We start from the raw sequence: 17,677 nt of genomic DNA, 5'->3' as shown, positions 1-17,677 counted from the left end.
AGGAATCGCGGGATCTCGAGTTTAAGGTCGTGGTTAGATTTATCTTAATTACTTTTTTGTAGTTGCGGATGCTTGCAAGGGGTATAATCGCAAGTATGTATTAGTCCTAGGAAGGGCGGTACATTAGCATAGATTCACCCGCACAACACTTATCAAAACAATGAAGATTAATCAGCTGTATGTAGCGAAAGCACTAGACTAAAATCCCATATGTTCTCGAGAACGTTTGGTCATTATAAGTAAACAAATCGGCTTGTCCTTTGCGCTAAAAAGGATTGGGCCACTCGCTGCAATTATTTCTCTCGCATTTTACTTACTTGTACTTTATTCATCTGTTACATCAAAACCCTCTGAATACTTGTCTGTGAGCATTTACAGTGAATCCTTCATCGAAACTGCTTGTCAACACCTTCTACTCCTCGTTGGGTTCGACACTCTTATTTATCGAAAGTACTACGATACACCCCCTATACTTGTGGGTCATCACCGGCGGGGTAGCAACGGCGGCCGGCGGGGTCGATTCGAGACTCATCGGGGACAAATCGGAGGTTGGCGGCGCAGAGGAAGCGATGGCGCACAGATCGGCTGGGGCGACGGCGGTTGGGACGAGCTGAAGGTTCCCTCGCGCGCAAATTAGGGATTGTGTTCGGGGTGCGTTCGGTTTGCTCCGTCGGCCTCTACAAATACAGGCGAACCGAACGCAGCCCGAAAATATATTTTCGGTTTTGGGCCGTTTTCGGTCACTGATCGGCGCCGTTTTTCGCCCCGAACCCGTAAAACGGCGGTTATTTTCTGGTTTTGGAACAAAATCATGGAAACCGATGTTCCTCTCGGCGGTTCAGCCACAGGTTTTTAGTCCTGGGACCCGCACGGTCTACGCTACGTCCAAGCCATCTCACGCTCAGGTGGGTCGGCGCCGGCAATCTGGGTTCGCGCAACGGTGCAAGCGTGCGGCGGTGGATGGGCGACCGGCGACCGGCGACGGAGGTTGAGGTTTGGTGGTGGGCGCCCGTAGAATCGGAGGATACCGGTGGGCTACTGGCAATTCTTGTGGGCTGGGCATCGAGTGGGGACTGGCAGGGAGATAAGTGGCCGTTGGACTCTCGAGGCGTCAGCCATGGAAGAAGGCGGTGGATGGATGGCGCGGGATAGCCGTCGGCCGGCGGCCGAGACCTTGGCCCCAAATTACAGTTCTCGGCCGGTCAAGATCACGTGATCAGCTCTCAGCTTGTTCCGGAGCTAATCTGAAATGCTTTTGAGATTCATGAACTCTTACATCTTGCATTGCACGATGGAAATACTATCGGTTTATCAGAGTTTCAGAGTTATATAGGATGCAACTTGGTGGATATACAGCAGGTGTAGACCACTTAAGCAGTTCAGTAATACTGAGCGTACTATTTTTTAGCATCTTTGCCTTCATTGGATCTGCTCAAGTTTGGTGGCTGTACTGTTTCCAGGACGTAATTCAGATACGGACGATGTCGGCATCCAGATCCCAACTGACCATAGTTATGTGCGATCAATGACACATGCCAGCCACTCAGCAGTCAGTCTACTGTGCATGCATCCACCAGTTTCGAGTGAAAAAAATAATAAGCTCAAGTGTTGCTATTCATCCAATGCTGGGGACCAAATTCAGAAAGGGATTCAACCCTACTTAAAATGATGGTCGAGGTCTCAATGGCGCACACGCATATGTCCACATGTTGTGTTTCATAGAAAAAACAGAGTAACAAAACCACAGATCTTTCGCTAGCTATGATGGAGACACGGAGTTGGTAATTGTTAATTCTGGTTGCTTCTCGAAGTTGCCAAGAAAGCTTGGGGCCGGTTAACTTTAACTTGTTGGAACCGAAAGGCTGCCTCCTGAAGACTTTACAAATGCTACCATGGTTGCTGACCCCATGCTTTACATACAGGCCATCTGAATGGCCGAATGGGTCTCCTTCGCCCTTCCTCGTACCGTGGAGCCGTGCCCTGACCCCTGAAGCTGAAGATCTCTTTTGTGCGTGCGGCGGCTAGGATCGACGGCGACCCGAGCCGACGCGTACGTACGCTAACGCTACGCGACTGACGACAAGCGAGCACCAGACGGTGAAATCGTCGTCTTACCCGATACATTTTATGGTTCAGGAACTAGTCAGCCCTTAGCAGCGTGGTCTTCCCACGACATCTCTGTTTCTTGTTTCAATTAACGGATTTCATTCTACAGTATAAAAAACATTTTAATTAAGTCCATCTTAACATGCAGACGCTATAGGCCAAATGTACCCCTACGTTTTGGGTGCAGAGGCAAATGTAAGCCAAGAGGCCGTTCATTTAGCCGAAATGACTTGTTCAGATAAAAAAGAAAGCAGATAAAAAATCAGGAAGTCAGTGTATATTCACTTGTTGTATATATATTTGACCAGATTCCAAAAGCAAGAATGCAGATGTTTGCGATATAGTGTCATTATTTTGAATTGTACAGAGTTGACACCAGAAACGGCATTTGGGCTCAAGCACAAGAGATGCCCCCCAGCTGCTTCCTAGTCAGCAATTCCATGACCAAAATTTGCTTATCATCTTCCCTTCAGTATATTCGTGGTCCTCTGTCTGCTGCTACTCAAATATGGGTAGATCAAGAGGCCTAGGCTTTGACCGCCCTTCTGCGTCTCTTGAGGATGTTGATAGTGATAACGCCGAGAAGGCCTTTGCATCCATATCCAAGAAGAGTCGATGCCTGTCAAGCAGAAATGTGCAAGCATATGCTTCAGAGTTAGCAGTGATAAAACAAAAATCCCATGAACATAAATGGGAAAAGAAAACCTTACCATCTAGAGTCTGATGTCAATTCTGGGTGAAAAGCGGTGGCAAGGATGTTCCCTTGCCGTACCGCAACAATTACCCGATCTTTTGAATACACTTCTTCCTGCCAGAGTAGTGCATTGCACATCAGGAATTTCGAGCATGTTTTCAATAAGAAATTCATCATGCTAGTCGCTACTCATGTAGTAGCATTCTTCAAAACATTAGACAGCAAAGTACGTTAATTCGACAAAAGGTACCGTATCAGCACTACACTAAAATTAAAGGGTACAATCAGACAAACATACTTGGTGCAGCAAATAGATGGTATACAGACCACAGCTGCAAGTAAGTGAAAGATCCTTTAGTAGATGTTATTTGCTATCTTAGAATTCGCCCCACAATGAACACGACCACAAAAGGTAGTCCCCAGCACACTCATCCTATAAATTCATCCACATTTTGGACCGTACATTTTTTTTAAAAAAATCAGTTTTTTGTGAGTTGCGGTATATTGCAAAATTGTGATCAAACACGAAAGAGCAACAAGCAAACCTCAACACCCTCGCCAGATGTTATTGTAATGCTGGGTGTACCAGCAGGAACAGGGCAATCAGCCAATATTTCAACATCTGATCCTACTTCCAAGATAGCAGGTGCTCGTATAAATACTCCACGGCATGTAGGACTGCCTCCTTCCTTCTCTGCGAGAATTGGCACTGAAAGTTCAGTTTCAAAACTTCTCACCTGCAAGAGAAGAGTTCGGAATGAAACGGGTGTTCACACTATTCTATATTTATCTAAAAAACTTATGAAGATTTAGAATTCAAATGATATTACTAACTACAACACGGTCCTAAAATTTACCTGGCTTCCAAAAAAGTTCCTGTGGACTGTACAATCTAGTCCCCCAATAAGCTCCTGGCCTCCCGATTTTTGACCTACAAGAAACATTATTCACTGACCATGACATTCCATCAATTAATCCCACCAAGATAAAAGCTAAAATATCTACTGATTGGTAGCAACGTACCTATCGCCTTGTTTGCAAGGAAAATGAGCCCAGCACAAGTTCCCCACACAGGCTTTCCTGCACCAACAAACTCGCGAAGAGCGGGAAACTGCAAAAGCAAATGAAGTGAAATGCTGAAACTTTTAACATTAGCAAATAAATTAAAGTGCAATGTGTAGTCTGTACAAGGTCTAAAATGTTGAAACAAGCAAAATTAGTAGCCATAATCCCACTCACTAGCAGTGTTCCCAATGACAGGGAGAAGTGTAGTGGTACTGGTCACTGGAAAGTCAAACAGGAGAGCATTCTTGGTCAGACAAACACACGTTAGCAAAAGGCCAAGGACATAATTTTTCTGCTTTACAGGTTTCCACTCACACGTTTTCTTAGAAACAAGGAAGAACATACGACAACTGCGACTGTTTGTTTAGTGTGACCAAAAGCGAGTTTTCAGAATGAGCGAACAATTTTTGCAGTAATTGATCCACTTGATTTCCCACAAAACAAAATATAATGAAATTGAATCAATTGACAAGTTTGACAGACGATAAATTAGATATATCTGATCACTTAAATCTATCTCGCCCTTCAGCAATATCTCCATGCTTCTGGCATCTTTCGACAGATAATGTCACTCCAATTTTGGACGGTGTCTTTCTAGAGATAATGTTACTCCAACCAATTTTGGAGAACTCAGGTATGCCATGCCAGACTGACAGAAACGAAAATTCAGTAGGTCTACCAAACAATTTCGGAGTAACTTGATATGGCACGACAGAAAAGGAAGTTCAGGAAGACACTATAGCTAGAAAGAAAAAGACCTACCAGGTTATGGTAATTGGCGAGCTTGGCCATGGTGGTGCTCTCGCCGCCGGGGATGATGAGCGAGTCGAGGCCCTGCAGCTGCTCCGGCTTGCGAACCTCCACCCCGTTCACCCCGATCCTCCTCAGAGCTGCCCACAGCCGACGGAATCAATAAAAGAACATCTCGCCAGCACACGCAAGCCATGCGAGCTGAAGAGAGGCGCGCGTACCGGAGATGTGCTCGTTGTAGGAGCCCTGCAGCGCGAGAACGCCGACCACTGCCATTGCTCCTCCCCGCCTCTCAATCTGCAAGATCACTCCCCTTGGCCTTGTGAATTGGGATGTGTGGAGGTGGGGATCGGAGGATCGGAGATAGAGGCGGGTGCGGGTGGTGTCTGGTTGGTACGATGGAAGGGAGGAAGGAAGCAAGAGGGAGCACGTTGCCGTGGCGGCGGCGAGCCGGCGTCCACAAGCGGTGACTGACGGAGATAGCTCCACTGACAGAAAAGAATATTTTCACTTTCCGCGAGAAAAAACATATTTTTTAGCGAGAAAAACATTGCTAGCAGTGGGAGTTGTTCGATCGAGAGACGTGCCTGCACGATAGTGGGACAATCGTCACCGTTCGTTGCCAGTGTTATGGGCCGGGATCATATCAAATCGCATCTGCCTCTTAGTTTGGCTGGGCTGGAAAGTACGAGCCGCACACAGTAGATCCAGGTCCATCCTCTGTATATTGCTTATTCCACTCCTCGCCGACAGTTTCTCAAAAAAAAAAAAATCGGACACAGTGCGTTCTTTTTTTGTTTTCTTTTCCATTTTAATTTCAGTTATTTTCTGTTTTTTCTTTAATTTACTGACTGAAGTATTTGAAAGTTTTAATATGTTAATTTACAATTTCTTTTACTCTGTAATACACTTTTGTCTTTCATTTTTTACTATTCTTGTATGTGGCAAATACATAAATATTTTTAGCTATACTTGACTATTTCTTTTGACAGTGATGACAATTTGTTTTCATATATACATATATTTGTTTTAAAAAATAAGAACATGCTTTTAGACCATGAAAATTCCTTCTTGATGGTCATCGTGTATATATGCTTTGGAATACATGATAAGCTCACATGTGGCGCCCGTATTGGCATCCCTTTGCACCCAACCATCGTACTATTCGCACCTCGGTACGCACCCCTATATGAGCAACCAATTTTTTAAATTTTTTTTGGCATGTAACCACAACATCAATCCTGTTTAAGTTTAGACTTGATGTCTTCGAAATTGTGGTATATATAGTATCTATTTTTTAGGTTTGTTCATGTTATTATCATAAAAGCAATGATGAAGTAGGAATATGACATAGTGGAGGTGTCTCTTCACACATAATCATCACACAATATGAATAGATGGCGTGTACGACGACCCTGTAGCAAAGGTCGTTGAAGCTTCCCCCCCCCCTGGGTTAGGTTGGGTGGGATTTTACAGTAATAAACATGGACACATTGATAAATGCATGTTGAATAGATTTGGTCATCTCGTTAGAGTTGACTTAATCCTATGTTAGGAAGTAGTAGTTGAGGGGAACTCGGTAGAAGGCTCGAGCTATACACAATTTCTCAGTGCCGACTCCAAGGTACATGGCCCCTAACTCAACGTCGATTCAAAGTTGTACGCGACTTCTCAGATCCGACTTAGACTCCTCAACAAGTATTAGAGTTATAGCACAATCTTCTTGTGTTCCGCCACCTCAACTATTGCCTACACTGGATCTGCAGTTGGCTGACGGGTGCCCCCTATGTCCTACCATGTCCTTTACGGCTCGGTGTTGGAGTGTCGTGTTTGAGTGTTTGTTAGTATCGTGGTGTTGGAGTGTCTTGGTTGTCGGTGTGTGTGTGGGTATGTTGTTTGTGTGGCCCTGTTAGGTTTTTGCTCGGTTTTCTCCTAAAAACTGAGCACTCTCTTTTTAATTAATAGACGAGGTAAAACTTTTGTCTCCATTTAGAGAGAGAGAGAGAGAGAGAGAGAGAGAGAGAGAGAGAGAGAGAGAGAGAGTGCATGGTGCTATTTATATGTTGGGAGGGACTAATTCTCGTTCGACTGAGAACTAACCAGATGACATCATCGAATCCCAGTTCCAAAACCCATATTGCAACTTACGACTAGTGAATCACGAAGCAATCCAATGGTCCGATATATTTATCTCAGTTGCAATCCATATAAAAATGATAAATCTCACTTGCAACCCATATTACTAACTCATGGTTAGCAGAAATCGTTTTAGATTTAACAAATCCAAAGCAGAAAAACTTTGGAAATAGTGAGAGGCATCGCACCCGCCAAGGCAACAAGGACGAGACATAAAAAATATTGAAACGATCTTGAATAGGGCCCTCAAGTTCCACCATCAAGCACTGGCATTAGCGTTGACTTTATTTTGGGGGTGGCGTTGACCATTATTCGTATGTCGTTCTATCAATCACCTTTCATCTTCTTTTCTTGCATGAGAATTATGGCAGACATAGCACACGCTCTCGCTCGTTATCTATAGCTATACCTTTGCATCAATTCCAGAAAAAGCTCTCTCGTACTGTATTTTGGCTTTAACGTCAGTCAGGCAGTCAGCACACTTATCCAATCCAAACTTTTCCCCACATAGTTCATCTCCTTCAACTCTGCATGATGCACTTGATGCCCACCATCTTAATAAAGTTAAAGGAGTGACCCCCATTCAGTTGACTCTTATGACTGACGGCGCCTTGATCTGATCCCCTTCTCCTCTCCTCCCCTCACATTCCTGCTCACCACCTTACTTACAGTAGTATTTATGATCCAAATTTTCTATCGATGCAATTCTCATAAACTCTCAAGCTTAACATATTCGCGGGACAACAGCACAATTTCACTGCATCGTACTGTTGCATTATAAATTCATCATCAACCGCCATAATCTGGATAAGATCATTGGCCGGCAATGGTGGCCGTCCAGCGTCCGGTCTGAATGTACTTTTGTCCTTCCTACTCATATAAAAGAACCTAATCCAAAGCCGTCCTCATCTCCGAGGCTCCGGTTGTTGTTTACAGCGGATAAGAATCAGGGTTGGCGAAGGCGCCTTGAAGATTAGTCTAATCATCATCTTATTCGAAAGAGGAAGATTATTAGTATTGTAATCGGGCGGTGGAGTTTGAAAGTTCAGAGAACCCGCTCTCCGTTGTGCTTTCTGCCAGTCGCGTGCACCGTAGTGCAGCAGCCCCGCGTGGATTAGCGTCGTGATGCGCGATTAAGACCTCCCACTCGATTATCCTGCATGTGCTGTGATTAGCAGGGTGTTTATCCTCATCCGATGAACTTTTCTTTTCATCCTCTCAAGGTAGATCTCGTGAATGAGGTGACGTGAGCTGACCTGGTGTGCTCTGGTCATTTTCTTAAGCTGGCGGCAAGGGCAGCAAGTGGATAGAGCAGAAATCGAGTCATTTTCATCTATATCTAATTTTGAAACTTCGAAATACTAGTGCAGTAACGTGCGAGCGCATCTTGAAGGTTCGAGAAACAGCAAAACATTGTGTTAGCAACTTAAACTAGAACCTACTTCTTGTCCAAAAAAATACCTCAATTTTATCTAAACTTAGATGTATCTAGAAAAGAGCATCATATTGAAACGAATCTCCTCACTCTACACCCCAAACCATACCGACAGTTGGTGTGGCCCAAAACTCTAACCGGCAGCCCTGTGTCGGAGCAAACCCGTATGGACCGGCACCGGCATGTGTGCCACGTAGGGAATACATGACGGGGCCCACATGCCAATGACCTAGCAATTCTCCCCCAACCTAGGCCATCTCTCCCATGACTCGACCAGCCGATTCATCGCCGTTGTGCCCTCGCTTTGACGCCGTCGGGTCCAACCGCCGCAGCTCAGAAACATCGATGTAGCCACCCCCGCTTTGCCTCATTCATGCCACAATTTCTCGGCAAGCCGCCGCTTCTCGGCGTTTTTAGGAAGCCGCCCCTTCTCCGGTCAAGCCATCGATCTAGTTTGTCATCTCCAGTCTGCGACTACCTCCTCCCACCTTGCATCTATTGTACTGAGCTCAACGCCGCAGCATGGCTTTCCGACCGACTAGGTTACATAAGCGTCCCGCGCACACCCTGCCCGCAACTTGTTCGGGCGTGTGCTTGGGTACATATTTTTGGGAAAAAATATTTCTCGGTAGATTATTTTGTATTTCATTGCATCCCTGCTCGGGACTTGTTTGGGCGTGTGCTTAGGTACATACTTTTCGGAGAAAAAAAATTCTCGGTAGAGTGTTTTGTATTTCATTGCATCGTTGTTTGATAAATAGATCATGGATAGAAATAATTAGATGATGATGCATCCAGGGGCGGAGCCCGGATTTAGACATAGGGGGGGCGACGGAGAAGACACTCTCCTACACTGTATAATATACATACATATGAAGCCTCACATATAATGACATATTCAACAGCATTTTCTTTTGCAATGATGCTGCAAGTTCCAATTTTTCTAGATATACAAGCATAACCAGCGTGTTAATTTGACAACCTTGGTTTAATTTAGATTTGTGCGGTTAACAATCTCATTGGGACGGGCCTACAACATTTGAATCTAAAATTTTAACGAGATTTATAGAGATTGAATCAGGTGGCTTAATAAAAACAGCCTATCCTATTTCTTTCCAATCATTGTTAAACTACAGAAGTATACTGAACTTGAAACGAAAGATAAATTAGATCTACATCTATTATCTGACCACACGTAGGCATTACATAGCAGGCAAGACGAGTAGAAGTAGTTCCGTATATACCTTGAATGATTGTTCCGGTGGTGGCTGATGCGAATAACTGGACGGTACTGGTGTTAGCTGCGGGTGTCACCGCGTCATGGCATCGCTTGGTCCTGGTTCCTGAATTGCGACGACTAGCGCCTAGTGGAGGAGACGAGAGCAACACAGGACGCTCCGCCGCAGTTCCATCGCCATGGAAATCGACTGTCGACGCTTGAACGGAGCGTCAGGTCGGAGCGGCGGCTGACGGTAATGCCCTAACTCGTAATGAATCGGGGATAACTGAAAAAGCGAGACCTCACATATCTGTCTACGTGCAGTCGTGGGCCCAAGATAGGGTCTAGGGCGGTAAATTAGTGTACTCTCTGGGCTTGGCCCATGCCGGCAGCTAGATCTCTCGCTAATGGCCGAAAACTAACGATGATTACTGCCTTATATACTGCAGATTAGTACTGACCACTGCTACAGATTATTGAGGGGGGCCAATCCATGGGGGGGGGTCTAGCCCCTGCTCGCCCCCCCTGCCTCCGCCCCTGGATGCATCAACTAACGCAAGATGAAGCCGATGTTGCCTCCAGTGAAGAAGAGAAGTTGATGATCATATCTTGCCTTCTTCGTTTGCGAGTGACGATTAATGTCCCACGTTTGTGGGGAGATTCTAGGAAGTAGAAGTGCGGGTGTTGTGATGCTTGAAACTAACTATGTTTCCGACAATTCGACACAAACACCTAAGGACTTTCGGTGAGGCTTCAGGATAAACAAAGAGTTGTTCATGAAGATTTTTATGGGTGTAACGGAGTATGATGACTAATTTGTGTGAAAAAGAGACTGCGCCAAGCTCCCTAGTTTCACCTCAGCACAGAAATGCACGGCTGCTTTGAGGTGTCTTGCATATACGGAGCTTCTTAATATGCATATGATGACTATCTTCGCATGTCCAAGTCGATATGCCAGGATGATGTGTACAAGATTTGTCGAGCAATCGTTGAAGTGTTTGGATCAGTTTATTTGAGAGTGTCAAATGAAGAACACAAGACTCGAACCTTGAAACAAAACGCACCGAGATGATTACCCGGAATGCTTGAAGCATCGACTACATGCATTGAAAATGGAAAAATTATCAATTAACTTGACAAGCGATGTATAAAGGTCATACTAGATAGTGTAATGTGGTTCTTGAAGGAGTGGCACATTGACAAATGGATTTAGAATGTTTTCTTTAGCATGACGGGATCTGAACCCAAGTAAAAGCTTGCTCCACCTTAATAAATGAGGCTAGAGTTGGCACGCCGGTCCCAAAAGGGCTGTTGCCGACATAGCTAGCACGCTGCCACGAATGTGTGGCACTCACTGATCCTGATTGGATCACAACCTATTATGAAGTTAGTCAAGTGTAACATAGATCAAGTCGTTTAAGTACACCAGTTCGTGCGAGCAAGAAGACAAGCAGTGTCAGTAGAAAACAAGTATAGAGTAGGTTGGCGTCGGGGTGAGTCAGCGGCAGGGCCGGCCACAAGTGGCGCCTGCGCGACGTGCCGCGGTGACGCGCTTCCTTCCTTCAAAACTGAAAGCGACGCAGGAGCGGCGACCATATTCAAGTGTCAGATGGCGACAAGAACGGCTAATAGTTCCTACCCAGTGCAGGTCTACTACGTGATGACGATCATGATAGGCTAGCAACTACTACGAGTACTGGTACTAGCAACCGAGAAAAGATCAAGAATTTCTTGCCACGATGCAACATTCTTTATGGGCCATTTCCTGCCCGACTAACCCTACTTTATGCCATCCTCTGGGCGACTAGTCCACCTCCCCATTTCTGTCCATTTACTAAGATTGCTGTCACCTCAGCTGATCTTTCGTCGAGATGGTAAAATTGGGATATAAGTAAAGCATGGTTGCCAACTTGACACGGTAAGTGATGTGGCGTGCCACGTTAACTGACTTGGCCACTCCATTTACTAAGCCTGCAAGTCTGGGACGAATCAATGAGTGAACGGGTTCTGCAACAATGGCTGCAGTTTTATTGTCTCGCAGCAACTTTGCCTGAAACGGAGAATCGATTCCGATTCAGAGATTCTGGATTCTACTGCTAACCAAAACTCGAGCTAGTGTTAAAATGTTTTTCCTATTTTTTCTCATGCCACCGAGACAATTTTGCTGCCGGTAATCACCCCTTTGCTTTATCATCAGTATTTTATTTTAATCCGGTAGGTGAGTGGACAGATGGAGGGAAAGATAAAGCCAACAGAAAATAGTACCCCCAGGCAACAAGAGAGAGAGGAGATCACAGGAGAGAGAGAGAGGGAGAGGGGCGGAGACTTGCAGAGGAGAGAAGCAAGTTGCGGAAGAGGCGAAGCAAGGGGGGGAGAGGAGGGAGGGGTTGCCGGAAAGGGGACATGCTCCCTCCCGTCGCATCATCTCGCAGGTCTCCTCCCCTCTCCCCCTCCCCTTTCGCCCGCTTCTCCTATTTCTTCGCCGGGGCGCGCAGGAGCTCTGTTCTTGCCATTGCTGACCGTTTCCTCCGGCTACTTGGCCGGGTTCTTGCTGGATCTGCCTGGTTTCTCGGTCTTCGATTTGGTTTCGAGTCGATTTGGTGTTGAGGGATTTGTGGGTGCATTCCTGGGCTGGAGTGAGCCGGTGGTTGCGGCAGTGTGGCTGGCCCTGTGCGTCCATAGCTTTTACTAGTCGCTCTTTTGTTTTGTTGAAGTAGAATTTGTTACTTAGTTAAAAACTTGGTACTATCACTTAGGCGAACTGAAATATCGGTGTTGGAGGATTCAGACGGGAAGTCAGCTCTGAACTTGTGATCTGCAGCTCAGTTCACTAAATCTAGTGTTCCGTTTGATCATGATCGCTGTCTGAAAATTTAACAGCTGTCAGTGGGGGAGGGTCCCTGGGTTTATGAATGGGCAATTCCGATTTTTCTAGTCCGGGAACTAGCAAACCGTGATAGGACATATAGATTGATGTGCTTCTGCCGGGTACATCTTACATAAACGGTTAGAATTCCTGATTGAGCGACCGGGTTTGATGCATAGTGTTGATGCGGAATTTAGAGCTGTACCAGCAGATACATCGATCAGTACAACAACATTTCAGTATTTGACATGTGCATCATCGCCAACTTTAGTGGATTTCAGGGGCTACTGTCCGCATGTTGTGTGGCTGAAGCTCTTTAACTGAACATGGACAGCTCTAGTTTTCTTTTTTGTTTACAACGAACAGTTCTAGTATTCCTTCATGTTTCAGCGTTCTATATTACTTGACAGTAGACATATCTGTTGCTAATCTCTTGTTCTGTCTATCTTCAAAATATTTTTATTCTGTTGTAGTGTTGTTGTGACTGACCTGCCGCCTACTTATATGGACAGATTGAACTGAGAAGCAGAGTAGAGCCCATGCGATGAGACACAAGGAAAATATGCATGGTATTCTTCAATTCCAGTGTTGCCAGTTCCACTCTCCTGCTTGACTGTCTCTCTGATCTATACTGGTTCCCTGCAATTAGAGTTATAACGGCTTCTGCGATCTTCTGGCAGAGACTGGCACGATCATGATTCAGTTTGGTCATCAAGTACCCAATTACGACTCGTCAGCTAGTGATTCTCCTCGAGAAGTGTCTGGAATGAGCGAAGGGAGCCTCAATGAGCAGAATGGCCAATCTGGTTCGCACTAGACACGCCGAATATGATTTTCCTGAATTAGTCACAATCTTGTAATATCTTCTGTCCTGCAAATAAAGAAAGAACAGTATCCAAATAATAATGGAAAGGGGGATGTTGATGGTTGCAGCTCTAATATTACATTGGTTTTCTCCTTGCACTAATACTAGGTAATCGAAATGGTTACACGAAGAGTGATGAAGGCAAGATGATGTCGGCTTTGTCTCTGGGCAATACAGATACAGCGTACACGCAGCCCAAACCTGACCGTGCCCATCCCTTTGTAAGTCTCGGTTGTGTTGCTTGCACATTGACTATTTTTTTAATTCCAATCGCTTGTTGATAGGCAAGTATGTGAATTCTGCAAGATGTTTACCTTTTCAGGCCATGCCATACCCGTATGCTGACCCTTTCTATGGTAGTTCAATGGCGGCTTATGGCTCACATGCTATTGTGAGTGATATTTATGCTATCTTATGTTCTAGCGTTAATTATTTCTTCTGTGCTTGACAATGTTGCTTATTTACCTTCTACTACTGTTTGGGTTTTTATATGCATGTATGAGCTTTAGGTATTTTGCAGCGACTAATTGGAATGACCGTTGATGTAGAACAGAACATGGTTGCGTTTAATTACACCAATTTGACCTACAGCCAAAATTTCAAGCATGTGCTTATTTACCTTCTGCAACTGTTTGGATTTATTTGTGCAAGCATGTGCTCTAGGTATTTCGCAGCAGTTAATTGGAATAACGACTGAGATAGAACTAAACATGATTTTTTTAATTACACTACTCTGACCTAAAGCAAAAGTTGCAATGCTGAACTGAATACTGGCAGCCGTGACTTATAGAAGTGATCACGTCGCCATCCCTGTTGCAGATTTACCTTGTGCTACTGTTTGGTTTTTTGTGTGCAAGCATACGCAATAGGTAGTTTGGAGCGGCTAAATGGAATGGGTGCTGAGACAGAACTAAACATGGTTGTGCTCAATCACACCAATTTCACCTAAAGTCAAATTTTCAATGCTCGGCTGCATAGTGGCGGTTGCAGCTTATTTTGATTTTTGTTTTGTTTGAGGAAAAGCTTATTTTGATTGAGAACTGATCACATCACCATCCCAGTCGCAGATTTACCTTGTGCTACTGTTTAGGCTTTTATGTACAAGCATACGCTCTAGGTATTTTGTAGCGGCTAACTGGAAGGGGTGTTGAGACAGAACTAAGCATGATTGTGCTCAATCACACCAATTTCACGTAAAGTCAAAATTTCAAAGCTTGGCTGCATAGTGGTGGCTGCAGCTTATTTTGATATTTTTTGTTTGTTTGAGGAAATGCTTATTTGGATTGAGAAGTGATCACATCGCCATCCCTGTCACAAATTTACCTTGTGCTACAGTTTGGGCTTTTTATGTGCAAGCATGCGCTCTAGGTATTTTGCAGCAGCTAATTGGAATAGCTGTTGAGACAGAACTAAACATGATTGTGTTTAATTGCACAAAATTTTATTAGGTTAATTATTGTGTTTCAATGTTACTAACTCTTATGTATCTATGCAATAATAAAAATAGATGCACCCCCAGATGGTGGGTATGGTACCGTCCGCTCGAGTGCCACTACCAATTGAACCGGCTGCTGCCGAAGAGCCAATCTATGTAAATGCGAAGCAGTATCATGCCATTCTCCGAAGGCGACAGCTCCGTGCAAAGTTAGAGGCTGAAAATAAGCTGGTGAAGAGTCGCAAGGTATTTTACAGCTCTGCTAGTCCTTTGTTTTTCTTTTGCTTTTCTTTCCACGTACAAATCTTAGCGCGCACACACTCTCCCAACATAACGTACATGCCTCTGTTCAGCCGTACCTCCACGAATCCCGGCACCAGCATGCGATGAAGAGGGCTCGGGGCACAGGAGGGCGATTCCTCAATGCGAAGGAGAAGTCCGAGGCTTCCGGAGGTGGTGGTGCCGCTACGACGAGGCCTGGCCACACCGGCATCTCCGCAAACGGTGGCATGTTCTCGAAGCACGACCACAGCTTGCCCTCTGGCGATTTCCATTATCGCGCGAGAGGGGGCGCTTGAGGGGGGCGGCGGCCCCTGGCAAATCATCCTTGGCTTATGTGTGTTTGTGGTGACCAGCAATTCGGTCAGATGCTGTGTAAACTGTAAGATTTGGGGAGTGTAGTTGTTAGTTAGTACTTAGTACTGTCGTGTTTGACTGACACTCGTTCTGTTGTTGCTGCTCTGGTATCTCTGGTTTAGCTTGGAGACGGTGTAGCTGCCGCCATTCCTGTGGTGATGCTTAGGCTTGTGGCAAGTAGTATGGACTGCCGAAACGGCACCTGTTTGTGTATGATGCTAATAATTTCCAATGAGCATTCCTGTCAGTGGGATGCATTGTTTTTTTTTTTTTGTGTGTGTGTGTATTGCCTTGTTGGTTCTTGTTCCGTCCCTCTTGATGAAACGGGCCGGTTTAGAGATCTCTACCTGTGACCCTCCAAATAGTACCCAAAAACAAATAGTAGCCGACAACACAGCTCTGTATTGGGGTCGCTGGCCACACACCTGGGCCATGCCAGGAGAGAGAGTGAAAATCTGACATGGAGTTGTTGTGTCGTTCGTGCCGGCGCTCCCGATAGCATCCCTTCCCGTAGGGTTCCTTTGGGGGTTACCGGCTATTTTATTGGACTCAGGATAACGTGGTTTTTTATTGGGAGCGTCGGTGTGAGCAGTTTCTCTCTAAATCGTTGTCTACAACTTAAGGCTCGCCGGCGGAGATCTGCCTATGCCCCATGGTGCATGCTGTAAAGCGACCTACATGTTCATGCTGGCCGCTAGGACGTGTTTGGTTGCTAGCATGTATTTCTTGGCTGTGCAGCATGGGTGTAAACGGAGTTTGGGCTTATTTTGTGTTTCGTTTAAATGCCTGCATTGAGTTTTGGTACAATTCGGCACATTGTTTGTTTGACTGCATATAATGTTATTCTAAGTGCTATCAAATCTCCGATCTGGTTACCTACTTCAAATTTGGTGATATTACCATCAAAATCTAAGCAACACCATATAGCACTTACATTACCACACATAAGCATTCACTCAATCAGGTAGCATCATATTAGTAGAAGATAGCACACATAATACTGCATAAACCAAGGGTTCATGTTAACGCCCTTGATCAAAAGCGACCATCAATAGGGGCATCCCATTCCCCGGGAACATCAGGGATCGAACCCCTGAACAAAAAACACCATATGGGTTCATAATTAAGTTCATCAGTTCACCGTGGTAAACCGCTACTACTATTACTACATATAGACATACATAAGAAGCACGCTTTCTCGTCGGCAGCCGCCTAGCCATGGTAAGGGTAGGTGTACTGCCTGGTGGTAAAGCTATTGGTCTTGTTGATCGTCATCTTCAGGCGAAAGGTCTCAATCCTGAACTCCACAATTTGACTGGAGGTGGTACTTGTTGAGATCTCCGGCTAGTTCCTTCCCAACATCATTTGGACGCCATGATAGACACCCTACACCCATTAGTCGCTCTAGCACCAAGAAGACACCGCCACTGCTGAAACATTGGTGCAACAACGAGCATGTGCAAGTCATTGGCATCCACTTCGACGTAGTACCAGCGAGGAATCGGGGCTCTGGGGATATGCCTAACCTTTGGCTGACGCCCATGGGAAATGGGACCGCCGCTGCTGCTATCCTACCTGTCACTACTGGCTTCAACCCCTTGGTACATGGTTCAAGGGGAGTAAGATCTCGTACCCGGTTGGAGGATGCCAGCCCCTCACCATCGTGTCGCAGTACAACTTAACGATGTTGGCATTATTTGGACAAAGACATCAGAACAATGCACAAGATCATGGCAATGTTGAACAATGTACAAGATCATGGCATCAAAACAATGTACAAGGTCATGGAAATATACAAGAACATGGCAAGAAGGATTGAAAGCAACAGACCATGCATAGTTCGCACATTCCTTAATTTGGGTTGTGCACAAATCACGCATGCAGACAATATAGCCATAAATCTAGCCTACACCAAATCTAACTGCTAATCAAATGAACATCGAATCTAACCGCAAATCCACAATGTCCCAATGGATAATCAACTACAGTAACAGCCTAAAAAGCCCTAACCTGAAACTTATTTTTGGGCTGGCAAACGCATTTTCTTCCACCGGCGGGCTGAACCCAACCCAAAGGGGGAGGGGGCTCCGGCAGACGCAGACGAAAAGGCCGCATGCAGCCAGCCCCATCTGGCAACGTCAGAAGAACGACGTCCTCGATGCCTCGTTCAGACGCCACCGTAATGGCGCTTGCTGCCGTGCAAATGAACCGTCGTGCCCCATTGGCGAACGCCAGGGGAGGAGCCAGCTGGTGTTAGGACATAGCACATTTTTCAGTGATAAAAATAACATACTAAAATTTATAGATCATATATACATGGGATTATCTTGGCTGGCCCACCCTATGAAATTTTTCTAGATCTGCCACTGCCGAACGCGTGGGCATTATGGAGAGACGTGCGCGCCTTCCCGCCTTCCTCCACCATACATAAGCGCGTCCCTGCCGCGTTCTTGCCATTGCCGTTGCTCTG

The 17,677-nt window shown here is 45.4% G+C and overlaps 2 protein-coding genes across 3 annotated transcripts; one reads left to right on the top strand and one right to left on the bottom strand.

The window, feature by feature from the left end:
- Positions 1 to 2,365: 2,365 nt before the first annotated feature.
- On the bottom strand, positions 2,366 to 5,044 carry LOC124695983 (probable pyridoxal 5'-phosphate synthase subunit PDX2). The gene is made up of 7 exons (XM_047228779.1): positions 4,837 to 5,044; positions 4,628 to 4,755; positions 3,824 to 3,911; positions 3,658 to 3,731; positions 3,346 to 3,537; positions 2,817 to 2,914; positions 2,366 to 2,725 (listed from the first exon to the last, which is right to left on the bottom strand). The coding sequence occupies exons 1-7, from the start codon at positions 4,889 to 4,891 to the stop codon at positions 2,605 to 2,607; spliced, it is 756 nt and encodes a 251-aa protein (XP_047084735.1). The 5' UTR covers positions 4,892 to 5,044; the 3' UTR covers positions 2,366 to 2,604.
- A 6,708-nt stretch (positions 5,045 to 11,752) lies between these two features.
- On the top strand, positions 11,753 to 15,473 carry LOC124695982 (nuclear transcription factor Y subunit A-4-like). Of its 2 annotated transcripts, XM_047228778.1 has the most exons (7): positions 11,753 to 11,837; positions 12,784 to 12,840; positions 12,952 to 13,077; positions 13,245 to 13,357; positions 13,459 to 13,527; positions 14,644 to 14,817; positions 14,925 to 15,473. In XM_047228778.1, the coding sequence occupies exons 2-7, from the start codon at positions 12,816 to 12,818 to the stop codon at positions 15,147 to 15,149; spliced, it is 732 nt and encodes a 243-aa protein (XP_047084734.1). In that variant the 5' UTR covers positions 11,753 to 11,837; positions 12,784 to 12,815; the 3' UTR covers positions 15,150 to 15,473. The 2 variants fall into 2 exon arrangements, with proteins under 2 accessions (XP_047084734.1, XP_047084733.1); XM_047228777.1 differs by lacking the exon at positions 11,753 to 11,837 and having other exon boundaries at positions 12,771 to 12,840; positions 12,921 to 13,077.
- The last annotated feature ends 2,204 nt before the right edge of the window (positions 15,474 to 17,677 follow it).

Source organism: Lolium rigidum, chromosome 3 (assembly GCF_022539505.1).
Source record: "Lolium rigidum isolate FL_2022 chromosome 3, APGP_CSIRO_Lrig_0.1, whole genome shotgun sequence".
In the NCBI taxonomy this organism is placed as follows: domain Eukaryota; kingdom Viridiplantae; phylum Streptophyta; class Magnoliopsida; order Poales; family Poaceae; genus Lolium; species Lolium rigidum.
This window is presented reverse-complemented; position numbering and strand designations above follow the sequence as displayed.

Coding starts and splice junctions, on each gene's coding strand:
- LOC124695983 (XM_047228779.1), bottom strand. CDS start 4,891: ATGGCAGTGGTCGGCGTTCTCGCGCTGCAGGGCTCCTACAACGAGCAC. Junction 4,756..4,836: donor CTACAACGAGCACATCTCCG/GTACGCGCGCCT, acceptor GGCTGTGGGCAG/CTCTGAGGAGGATCGGGGTG. Junction 2,726..2,816: donor TTGACATCAGACTCTAGATG/GTAAGGTTTTCT, acceptor TCTGCTTGACAG/GCATCGACTCTTCTTGGATA.
- LOC124695982 (XM_047228777.1), top strand. Junction 13,078..13,244: donor TGAGCAGAATGGCCAATCTG/GTTCGCACTAGA, acceptor CACTAATACTAG/GTAATCGAAATGGTTACACG. Junction 13,358..13,458: donor CTGACCGTGCCCATCCCTTT/GTAAGTCTCGGT, acceptor TTACCTTTTCAG/GCCATGCCATACCCGTATGC.